The sequence below is a fragment of the Miniopterus schreibersii genome (genome assembly GCF_964146895.1).
Source record: "Miniopterus schreibersii genome assembly, chromosome: 3".
NCBI classification, from domain to species: domain Eukaryota; kingdom Metazoa; phylum Chordata; class Mammalia; order Chiroptera; family Miniopteridae; genus Miniopterus; species Miniopterus schreibersii.
This window is the reverse complement of record NC_138103.1, coordinates 93,689,621-93,702,191: the sequence shown is the minus strand read 5'-3', so window position 1 is coordinate 93,702,191 and position 12,571 is coordinate 93,689,621. Positions and strand designations below refer to the sequence as shown.

General features: G+C 44.9%; 1 protein-coding gene across 3 annotated transcripts in view; it reads right to left on the bottom strand.

The window, feature by feature from the left end:
• Nucleotides 1–12,571, bottom strand: part of PDZD2 (PDZ domain containing 2) — a 295,568-nt gene that overhangs the window by 77,288 nt on the left and 205,709 nt on the right. For all 3 annotated transcript variants that reach the window (XM_081131387.1, XM_081131388.1, XM_081131389.1), the window contains one exon: nt 1,461–1,962. In XM_081131387.1, coding sequence (XP_080987513.1) covers nt 1,461–1,962 — 502 coding nt within the window. The remainder of the gene's footprint in view (nt 1–1,460; nt 1,963–12,571) is intronic.

Sequence of the window (12,571 nt, the reverse complement as noted above, 5' to 3'; positions counted from 1 at the left end):
GAAACCCAAAGAGGATTTTTGCTTTTACAGAAAAGTACAAAAAGCGAAAATAGTGTCCAGTGTTGGTTTTGCAGGGAACGATTATAGGGGCAGCAGGCACCCGGAGCAGCGAGAGGGGCACTGCTTTTACTATATGTTAGTGTTATTTTAGATTTTGTGTGTTATTTGGTGTGATTTGGTAGGTTATTTTTGGGGTCTGGGAACACAAAATTTTCCCCATATAAATGAATAGGAATTGCTTCTTTGCTTTAGGCCATTTTGGCCTATAAAAGGTTTATAAGAACATTCTACTTTTGGATGACAGAAGGGGCCATATTTTTATTGGCCTTAATTTGGAGGGAGGGGCATTATAATCTTTTTTTGACCTTAATTCTCTTTGGGGGGGAGCATAACTTGTAGAAAAATCATTAATAGAGACATTGATTTTTCTTCTGATCTGTTTCCACATTCCATCTGCAAGTGCCACCTCTGTGAAAGGCTTTATGATGATCACCTGGCTCCTCAAATGAAGGGATCTGGTCCCATAAGAGAGGGTTATTTTGATTCTTCTCAACCCATTATACAGATTGGCTACAATTGCAGAAATATGCATAAAACCGTCTTTAGAAATTACATCCACTCACAGGGCTCTACTTCCCAACAAAGCTGAACTGGATACTTCCCTCTGGGCCCGTTTTCCACATTTCCAGCTTTCCCTGTCATCCCTAGGGGCGCCTCCTGACTCAGAGAAGACACCAATCAGGAACCACTTAGGAAGTTACTGCTCCGTTAAGAATCCACAGGAGTATCTGCCAAGAGGATTAGCCTAAAGAAATGTAACTTCATGAGAGTGTTGGTTATCATGGGGGAGACATTTTGAGGCTAGAAGTGTGCCATTCAGAATATCCACATCTGCTTTGCCTTTAGGTAGGAAGACCAGCCTGACCATCACAGCTGGATATCATAGTATCAGAGAGTTTTGTGAAGTTCCTAAACTTTGCTGGAATTCAGCAATGTAATAACATGATCCCATGAAAGTGTCGCTGGTTCTGAAGTGTTAAAAATAAAAGCAGATGCGTCCCTGTATGTTGGACATCCTTCCTGTGCAATACCGAGGCCTGGATATTTATGCTATCGACTGCCACCAGGAATTCTTGGCCTCGCAGTGGCAATTCTCCTGGTGACAGCGGTGATAAATAATGATGCAGTTCAAGTACTTCATCTGGGCCTCATATGATTTAAATTATACCACAGCAGGCTTGAATTTTCCACTTAGGATCACTCGACTTGCTCTTTATTTAAGTGGGATAAAATGACTTGGATTTTTTGGTTGTTATTGCTATGTCCTCTGATCATTTATCTTAATAAATGTGTTGGCTTCTAAATGCAAGGTCCTCTTAGACATAGTTTCTAAACTTTAAATGCAAGTTAAAAAAATATTACTTTAAAAATTCAGGTTCTAGAATCAAACCAGACCTTACCCGCGCCAGGCAGTCGCTTGACTGGAAGTCCGTCTTCCCCGATTTTGAGAAGTGGCATTTGTCATTGTTGGTGGGCAGAGGAGCCTCTGTCTTTGGAACTCTATGCTCTGTCCCCCTGTCCACGTCGGACCTGTCTAGATGGGACCCAGCCACTTCCTTGAGAGAGTCAGGACCATCTTCTAGCTCGAAGGCATGACCATTTCCAAGTTCAGGGTCGGGGCCGTTGTCCAGCTCAGAGGCGGGGTCATTGTCCAGCTCCCAGCCAGGGCTGTTCTTGGATACTTCAGCGGCCTTGTGGGTGGAAGGCCTGGAAATGACTCCAAACTTTCTTGTTCTTTTCCCCTTTTTCACAGTCCGGTCACCCAGCTCCAAGGTCGGCGTCTCTCCCGGTTCCGAGCTGTTGCTGCCGTTGCCGTTGTAAGGAGACTGGACTTTGTGCTTGAAGCGGCGCAGCATGATCAGGTAGATGAAGCCGCCATTCCAGCACTGCTCAGCCAGGTAACTGCAGCGAACAGAAAGCGGGTTAAAGCCCTCGGCACAGCCTCCCGAGCAACGCTGGCGCATCCGACGGCCCACGCAGGACCCGTGCGGTTAAGAACCTGGCCAGCAGACTGAGGTACCGAGCTCCCTAAGGACACTTAACGCCTGCCCGGTTCATTCTTTTAATCTACATAACTGTTGATGCTAAAAATGACTCCAAAGCAAAGCAGAAAAACCAAATGAACTAGAACTGACTAACGAAAGTACCCGAGGATAGGTAATCGGAGAAGGATTTTCTTATTAACAGAACCAATCCTAACATACCATTAACAAACAAAACCCTCCACTCAGCAATTTCTTGCATTGGAACTCGCCTAGCCTCCCATTCCCACAGTTCTGCTGCAATAACGCTGCAAGCCCCCAGGGTAAAGAACAGGTAACACAGATTGGGGGGAATGGAAAGTTCTGCTCTTAGGATAAAAAAATCAACTGCACAACAGGAACCTCTGCCTCCTAGCAGTTAAAGTGAAACAGGACTGGGGTGGAGTGGTGTTGGCTGGTAGGCGACTGGTGCCTGGCCGATATGGCTCAGTGGTTGAGGGTTGACCTATGAACCAGGAGGTCACGGTTTGATTCCTGGTGAGGGCACATGCCCGGGTTTCAGGCTCAATCCCCAAGAGGGGGCTTGCAGGAGGCAGCTGATCAATGACTCTCTCATCATTGATGTTTCTCTCTCTCTACCTCTCCCTTCCTCTGAGATCAACATATTAAAAAAAAAAAAAAAGGAGGCAGCTGGTATGAGCACTGGCATGCGTGTCCCATGTTGAATGAGTGTCAGCTCATTTCTCGGTAATGGCTCTAGTCTGGGTTGTTCATGGCACACGCCTGGGCATCACATTAAGAGGAACAGTGACAGAGTGGAAAACACACATACACAGGGTGACCAGGACAAGACGGCTGTGCAAACTGTGAACCAGGAATTGGGGGAGGAAAGAGGGACCCTCAGCTTGAAGAAAACAAGGGCCGGGCTCAGTTGTTTTCCATGTACCTCGGGGCTGCCAAACACCGAGCAGCAGGAAATAACATAAATGAGACGATGCATGTGAAGCCTCCACACAATGAGACGGTGCATGTGAAGCCCCCACACAATGAGACGGTGCATGTGAAGCCCCCACATAACAAGATGATACATGTGAAGCCCCCACATAACAAGATGATACATGTGAAGCCCCCCCCCCAATGAAACGGTGCATGTGAAGCCGCCACACAATGAGACGATGCATGTGAAGCCCCCCCAATGAGACGGTGCATGTGAAGCCCCCTAATGCCACTCCAGCTCTGGAAGAATAACAAGACAACAGGACATCAGATGAGAGGAGTAATTAGCGGTGATCACACCGGAGCACTGAAGTTTAGCTAAGAAAACACTCGCTCAAAGTCAGGAAAGCAGGCCGGGCTGGACCCTCCGCCCGTGCCCCCCACGATAAGGAAGCACGAACCCCAGTGAGCCAGGGACACGCCTTCGCCGCTGGCACCCTGCCACATTCTACACGTCACCGGCTCCCACGCAGACAGTGTCAACAACCAGCCCCCCCCCCCCCCCCCCCCCCCCCCCCCCCGCAGAAGGCTTCATCTCCACTAAGCGAAAACCAGCTTTCCCAAGTGCACCAAGCCAGCCAGCTCCCTCCAGGCCTGCACACCAGGCCCCAGCGCTGGGGCGGCGAATGGGGAGGGGCCAGGTCGGAAGGCGAGGTCACCCACTGTGAGGCCACCCAGTACTAAGTTCTGGGCCAAAGGCATGTATTCCCCATACCTAACGCAATGACAGTGACTGTCACGCTGCAGCAGAGAATAATTCTGAATTTGCCATGGAGTCAAGTGAACAAAACAGAAGGGTCTTTAAACATCAACCAAAGCTAATAAAAACTCTCTTTGATCCTGGGCTATAAACCACGGTAATGAACTCACGCACAAAACCCAGGCAGATAGAAGACACAGTGCAAGGCTCAGGGTGTTCTGTGAAACATAGTGGGATGAAGACCAGTCCACTGGCAGGCAGAAAATGAAAATCAAACCTGGTTTTCAGCATAACTTTTCTACAATGTTTAGATTTTATTTTCTTGGATTGCCGTGGTTTCTTTTTTCAGACTAGAAAAATTCTTGTAAAGGTATGAAATCCTAACAGCGGTTAGCCAGGCTATAGGGGTTTCTTCGAGCAAACCACTACTATGAATACAATGCACATACTCAGATGTTATGAAAAAGGGCGCAGTAGTAAAAACAGGGTCGGGCTGAGAGACGTCCAAAGTTCTGCCTTTGGCTCAACCATGTAAAACAATGGTAATTGCCCCAAATTTTCATCAACTGATGAACATATACACAAAATGTGCTACATCCATATAATGGAATATTACTTGAAGATGTATATGCTACAATTTAGGTGAAGCTTGAAAACATGCCAGGTGAAAGATGCCACAGCACCTGTATGACTCCACTAATAGTCCATGTCCAGAATAGACAAATCCAGAGATGGAAAGCAGGTTAGTGGTTGCCAGGAACTAGACGGAAGTGAAAATTGGGACTGACTGCTAATAGGCACAGGGTTTTTTGGGGGGGATGGAAATGTTCTGGAATTAGATAGCGGTGATGACTACACAAACGCAGTGAATATATCCACTTTAAAATGGTGAATTTTATGTTATGTAAATTATGTCTCAACTTAAAAACACAAAATGGCAAATAAAATAATACTGGCCAAGTTTAGAGTTTAGTTATTGAGTAGGTATTCCCTAAGAACTGTTTACAAAAGGAGAAACTGAGGCTCAGAAATACTGATTCATGTGCCCAGGTTCACATAACCGCTGAGTGGGAGATGGAGGTCTGTCTGGTTCCCAAGACTATGCTATGTTTGCTGTACAATTCGGTTTCTTCAATTGTTACCTTCCCAGCACTGCAGTTCCCTCATCGTAAAAGGAGGTGTTGAAATGGGTCATCTAAATCACTTTTGCATTCAATAATCAAGGATGCTACTTTCCTAGGAAGAGTTCTGGGGGTTACAAGAGCAAGCCATCCCAACAATCCTGTCCAGTGTCAAGGACAAAACATCACCCTGCAAAAATAGAAACATTCCTTTTATGTCCAAGTGGTCCTAGGCCTCTTGGATGTTTCCCAAAAATCTGAAAAAGATTTCACCTGGAGGGGCAATTCCTTTAAAATTGTTTTTGAGACTCTACCTTTTGCACTAAAACTCTGAACAACTTGATGGGTTGTACGTAGGGACCTTCTTCTCAGCATCCAAAAGGCTGTCCCATTGATTCGGAATAGAAGCTCCTGAGTACCTTTCCCATTTCTATGCTCACGGAAGCTCCAAGAACCTTGGAAGGTTCCATGACTGAGAGCATTTTATTCCTTCTGCAGAGTACACCCTCAGCAAAATTACAAAGCAAGAGGAGTTTATATTTAGTTTGGCACCATTTCCCTGTCCTCTCCTGGCTTCCTAGCAATAAATAAGACCCTGACACCTTCAGGGAACTGTATGACAGGCTATTTTATTCCTTCCTGGCCACAGAATTTTCTAAGGTCATCCTAAAGACAAAGTATAGAGAATGACTTATGGACACTCTAGCAAGTTGGTGAGAAAGAGACTTTTAGGCCAAGGGTAATTTTCTTACAATTCTTTGAGTTGCCTTAAACATAACACCCCCACATTCCCCATCCACCTGTATTGAAATAACTTTGCTAACATTTCCAGCACCTTCCCGGCTAATTCGTGCTTCCAAATCCCCTTTTCTGTTCAGGACGATTCTCATCCACCATTAGAATCTGTAAACTTCAAAGTCAACCTCTGAGAAAGAAGAAACGGAATACCACCACATGACTTGGAAAAATAAAAGGTCTCCCATTCACGACCAACAGGTAAAACTCGAAGTTTTTCTATCATATGATTATTCTTTGGCTTCTTCCAAAAACTTGAACCTGTCCTCTAGCATGTAAAATTATTAATTCAATTAAAATGTATTTGATTTTGACCATCCCAGGATGGCCTTAAGATAAGCAAGGACACACTAGCACATCCAGAAAGGAGGTCCTGAATCGAGCTCAGAACCCTCCCTCTGAACACGTGCGGCTCTTTCACTTGGCTTTGCGGGCATCTTTTCAGAACAGATCTCTCCCTCCTTCCTCTCCCCCAAAAAGTGCTTTATGCAAAGAAAGTTTTGAGTAGTTCCTCTGTTTTTTGATGCTCTGTCATAATTCTGGAGTCTGGGCTCTCTGGGGGTTGGCAGGTGAGGTTGGATGCTTGGAAAAGCTGAAGTCTGGAGTTTGGAGAACAAGAAAACAGGGAGGTAGGAGACAAGACAGGGGCAAAGCCAGGGAGGTACTGGAAGGCCAAAGACACGCATTTTTTAATCCATGCCCTGACTCCATCAAAAGGGGGCTTGAGGGAGCTATAAAAGTTTGATATCCTAGACTGTTTTGCCAAGGCCCTTAGAAGGTGCAATTTCCAGGTGCCTTTGAAAATCATCTTGGGCATTCAGCCATCGATTACTGATGCCTGGCACACAGTGTGAACCCACAAAGGGGTGCTGCCAAGCCGGACCACGAGTGTCTATCCGTGTGTAATCGAGAGTAACTTGGATCACCACCACTGGGCACTGGCCTGTACTACAATGCCATGAAAACATGATATAACTCAGAACACAGAAAAGAATTCTGTAACTCAGACCTTTTTACCAAAGCAGACATCCATCTGAGCATGTCAGGTTCCCAGTGGGCAACAGGAGAGTAAACACTGACCGCAAGAAGATGTTTATAGACAACTATTATGACAGAGCCTGCATTTTATGGAATGGGACCAGCTGCTAAAAGCACCTGGTCTCACACACAGGACAAATGGAGATCAATTTTTCTTGCCTAAGAAGTAATGGGAGGCTGAAGAGCTGTTTGTGGTCCTTTGAAAACCTGCTAAGCCTAATTAATCCAGAGGGCTGTCTGAGGTTGTGTGTGAATCTGCTGGTTCCCAGAGAACAATGGTTTGAAAGGAAGCGTTAAATACATACAGATTAATTTCCCAGTGAAGTCTTGGCTGGGAAACAGAGGAAGGCAAGTATGGACAGCTCTATAAGAGAGGAGGGGAGGGTGATAATCATTATTTCCTGGAGTCATTTAGTAACCACGCTCCCCAAGGGCAGCCTCTCCCAGGTGTTGCCTCGCAGCTACGTTGAATTTGGGGCATACTTCTCCCACATTCCGTGACCCACCCTAGAAAGAGCCAAACTTTCTTTGGAAGACTGAAGGTGGAAATTTTTGGCTGAATTTGGTGCTGATAAGAGTGAATGATATCCTTGGTGCTCTCATAAGGCCTTTTTTGAAAATCAATCAATCTACTCCTTTGTTAGTACAGTGAGGAAGAAAGTCAGCCCTCATTAGATGGAGGAAGCTGGGGCTCGGGCACCAAGGGGGCTTTGAAACTAAATCAGAGTCAAGGCTTAGAGTGGAAATAAACTAGAACATTGTGTTCCAGCTGCTGCTTGTGGAGGGCTACTGGTGGAGCCAATTTTTACCACTTCTTACCTCCTCCACTCAGCACAGACGGCTGGGGTCCAACAATTCTTTCCTCCTCTCCCTTACCTGGAGCCCAGGGTAAAGAATATAAATAAGTCAATATGTTTTCTTTATTATAAAATGTGTGCTTATTATTTTTTATCATAAAACTGGGATGGGGGAACACCAATTGAGAGTGAAGAATCAGGGTAAATATTTACTTAAGGATATTTTCTCCCTGACCTATAAAACAACATTAGCCAATCAAACCCAACTCAGATTATCAGCTACCAAAACTTGCCATCACCACACAACAGTGACATTTAAATCATACCCATCTATACACCAGCACAGGGGTCCACGTTAACTTTAGGGACTTTGGGGAAGTGGTTAGTACAAATAACGCTAATACTCTGTCTACTGCTACTTCCATGAATTCATCTCTGATCCAGGACTCTCATGTCTTCTGCCGGCATCCATGACACTGCAGCAGGCTAAGTTGTTAGCTTACTAGTAGGGTAAAATCATAGTTCTTGACATATTTAGCAGGACAATATTCAGAATAACTCAGTTTATAATTGGTCTTGTTCCAGCACATCAAACTTATGAAAGGAGCTCAATGATGTATTATTCTTGACGCTAGTCACCTAGAAATCAATATCAATATGCATCCTCAATCAAACCAACACTGAAAATAAACCTTTAAGGCGGAATCAAACAGAGGTGGAATTATACGAGGGGGAGTAAGAAAGAAGGAGGGTGCTCTACCCTTCAATTCCAGAAACACTGATTAAATTCAGTGTGTTGGCCTTGAAGGCGGCGGCTACACTTGTGTCCATCAGCATTAAGAGTAGATCCCTCTGTCCTGTCCCTGCTCAGAGTCCATCTCCTGCAGCCACCGGCTGCAATATCTGTTCTGTGCTGAAGCAGAGGCGTCTCTTTGTTTCCTGCTAACAGCTTCTGGATGTAAAGGAGTGGAGGTGGGGGGTGGGGAGGTAGGGGGACAGTGCAGAAAGACAATGGATAAAAAGCAGCTAAATAATATGACCGATGGGAAAAATTATTTTGATTCTCATACACTGAGGTATCATTGATTTTCATATTTATCTTAAAAGTTTCCACTTCAAACTAACAAGACTGATTTAAATTTACAATTCTCATAGCAAAGAATCACCACACTAGGACACACTGCTGCATTTTCAGCTCCAGGATAGCTTGACTGGCAGGAAACAGAACTGCGGCCTTTCTATCCTACAGCAGTAAGTTTACATGAACTTTCCCTTTTCCTCAAAGGTTTCACGCACCTCGTCTCTGCATCAATAAAAGCTTTTTTTTTAAAGCACCCACATGCCTTTTGGAAACAGGAACTCAGAAGCTAAATTAAGTATAAATGACTGAACAACAATGAAAACTGACCTTATAAAACACAGTGTGGAGATACTGGCCCTTGAAAGAAAACCTCCAGGCTCATATTTGCAAATGATTGCATTTCTTTATTAAATTACTGTGAGTGGAAAGGTTTTTTTTTATAGCGATATGAGATCAACCTGCAGTCTATACAGAATCAAATTAGAACTCCAGCCATACGGATTTGCTAACTCATCCTGGTGACGGTCACATTTTCCCAGGGCAGCAAAGGGAGAGCTGGTAAAGTCAGAATCCTTGGTACACAAATGAGTCAGTCTCACCTCATTGGGGAAATGATGAACATCAGACGGTGTACCTGGGAACTCATTTCACTTTTTTTCTCATGACATAATGCTATTTTTTTGTTTAAAAAATTACTGCTTGCTCATTACCAATTCATTCGTTCATTCATTCAACAAATAGTTACTGAATATGTACTATATGCCAAACACTGTTTTAGGCATATGGAGGTACAGCAGTGAACCAAACAACTCCTGTCTTTGTGGAGCTTACAATCTAGTAGGGGAGACAGACAGGAAACAACAGACCTATTAAAATAAGCATCCAACTTTATAGTATGTTAGAAGGTGAGACGTGCTGTGGAAAAGAGAAAACCTTGAAGACAGAGGACCGTCCATGCCAGGAGCTGGACGAGGCAGCCTGGAATCTGAAAGGCTGTGGCGAACGCAGCACCACTGGGAAGAGCACGTGGAGCAGACACTTGGAGATGAAAGAGTTGGCCATGCAGCTGCCTGGAGGAAGGTTCCAGACAGAGGGCAAAGCCAGTGCAAAAGTGGTAAACTGGAAGCGTGTCTGGCGTGTTTGAGGAATATCCAGGACCCAGGAGGCCTTTGTGGCTGGAGAGGAGTGAAGCGAGGAGGGGAGTATGGGGGATGAGGTCGGAGTCGTGGCAGAGACCAATTTATGCAAAGCCCCATCGGCTGCTGTGAAGACTTTTGTGCAAAGTGGGAGCTGCTGAGTTTTGAGCAGAGGAGTCATACGATGTACAGCATTTTTTCCTAGTTGGTCTCCTCGATTCTCCCCATTGTTCCAGTATCATCTTAAACCAACTCTGCTTCAAAAGGAAATCTTTCCTCATTAACAGTAACCACGCAAAGGTTCCAAACGCCATGTTAATGTAAGAGCGCATAATATGTAGTATATGCTAATATAGTCGTGCCACTGTGTATTCATATCAACTGCATTTCATTTTTTATTTTCTCCATGTTGTTTTTGTCCAGGACAGAATAACTGGGGTCTACTGGACCCAAAGTCTCTTCTGTACTTTGCTTGGATTGGTGCTAATGAAGCTCTCATTTCTCCCCTATGTCCTGCTCCCTGGCCAGCCAAAGACACTTACTTTACATCACAGAGTTCTTTGCTATGACTTGTCTCTGAGGCTTAAAATAGGCCAGGTCTGAGAAACAGAAAGCCCAGGCCAGCCCACTGCCCTTGCCTGATATCCTGCTGTCCAGCCCTACCAGGTACATTTCCTACGGCAATGCCTGTGTTTTTCCAGGTATGGTGTTGCCCATGGCCTCCCCTTGGAAGAGGCTACTATCAACGCTCAAGGATAACTGAAGGCTGCCCATGTCCCAAAGATTATGCTCAATTTATTTTTTAACCTCAGGGCCACCAAGCCCTGAAAAATGTGTCAAAAATGACCCAGGGACTGAGTTCCATGTAGGCCCTGCCATATCTCCCTGGTTTCTCCAACATGAAAACTGCTGGAAGCTATGAGAGTAACACACACCCTCCCTTTCTGCTCCTATTTTCCCCAAACCAGCCAAATCTAAGAGCTCACAACCAGCCAGCAAGCCTCAAGCTCTCACACTGCACCATTCAAAAGGTGGCCACTCCCTTCCCTTCCCAAGAGGTGATCGTAAAAGAAGGAAGACTCCTGTGGGTCTCTCAGAAGGCACAGGATGCTACTCACACACTAATTCAAACATTGATGAAATGTCTGTACCCTTCAGTTCCCTCCTCTTTCAAGTGGATCCAGCTCTGTCTTGAAGCAATTTCCCCAGCTCGTTTCAGTCCTTCCACGGTCTGTTCCATTGGCTTGGCCACAGCACGCCCCCACCTCGTGCCAAGCCTGGTTTCACTTATGTCAAAACAGCTTCCATCAAAATAGTGGGCTTCTTTTCTGAATTACTTTCACTGTTTTGAAGTCAGCAGAGAGAAGATACTTACGAAATTGCAAAATGACTACCTCTATCAATGTGTTCTGCCTAATGTCAAGCACTGCTCCTCTCCTGAGTCTCTTCTATACAGTGTCCTGAGGATTTTAAAAATCTGATTTCCCTTTATCTTTCTTCTCAAAGGCTCTCTGGCAGGCATGGTTGGCTGAACAAGTCTCATAATCTGTAAAGGTTCATTTCTAAGTTTTGCAACCTTCCTCTCCAAGCAAAGGGTGCTCCTAAGAAGCTGTATTTGCTGGATCTCTTCCCTGTGGTTCATCCATCTGCCTGATCCTCTAGGACTCTCGGTTTGGAGAACTTCAATTACAAGAAAGCCAAATCAACAGAACTCTAGCCTAGGAAAACAGATGAGCCAAGTCCTTACAGATGTGGATAGAACACTTTTTATATCTTGGCTTCCAATCAGTGCACTCTTCATGTGTCTGTTGACCAGTTGTGATGGTGACATCATCAAATATCTTTGTGACCCCCGATTCTTAGCTACATTCAGACAAGAAAAATGCAGAGGCATCTGTATTTATCTCCTGGGATTTTAAAAATAACTGCAAGTGAAGCATTAAAGAAATTGTAAATTATTGAATGCACAAGCAAAAATGTTGATATGAAAATGCAAAGCTTGCTTTTAAGGGTGTGTTTATATTAGAAGCTCCAAAAACTAACATGAGTTATAACAGACAAGAGGGACAGGTACCAATATTGATTAGGTTGTAACTACATGCTGTGTACTGAGTTAACTGCACACACACATCACCTCATTTCAATAACAACCTCATTAAATGTAGGCATTATGATCCATCTTTTAGAGGTGAGAAAACTAAAGCTTAGAGAGATTAACTTGCCCAAGGTCACAGAACTGCTATGGGCAGAGCTGGGAGTGAAATTTCTATCCGATTGTAAACAACCCTGGCAATGACCTTGGGACTCACTGTGGTCAAATCCCCTCCTATTGTTGTTTATTATGACCATGTTTGGAGTCAGAAGAAGGGCTACAACTTCTCATAGCCAAAAGGCCTCTCCCCACATTAACACCACTTTAGTGGTATGTTAACACCCCAAATATGTCCCACACCCAGAAAAAGAGGGCCTAAGGAAAAACAAGGTATTTTCAGGCAGGCACAGAACATAGGTGAGTATTTGGGAGGGGTGAGGTAGTTTCTCAGGGTGTGGGTGGAAGTGGCCAACTGCCCCATTCCATCTCAGCTATGAGCCTGAGACAGTCAACAGTTCTGGAAAAGCAGAGGCAATACTTGCTCAGATGACCTGGAATCAGAGGACTAAGGAACCAACCTGGCCCCCAGCCCAGTCAAGATCCCTTGTTGCACTCCGCACAGTACCCTGACTTCAGACCAGAGCCTCTCAAGCACATCTGTGCACTGGACACCTCCCCCTCTACAATGCACCACCCCACCTTACTGCGGGGAGTCTGCATACCTTCTGGCTGTAAGAGGTGTCTTAATATGATATCCGCTGGTCCCGTGGATT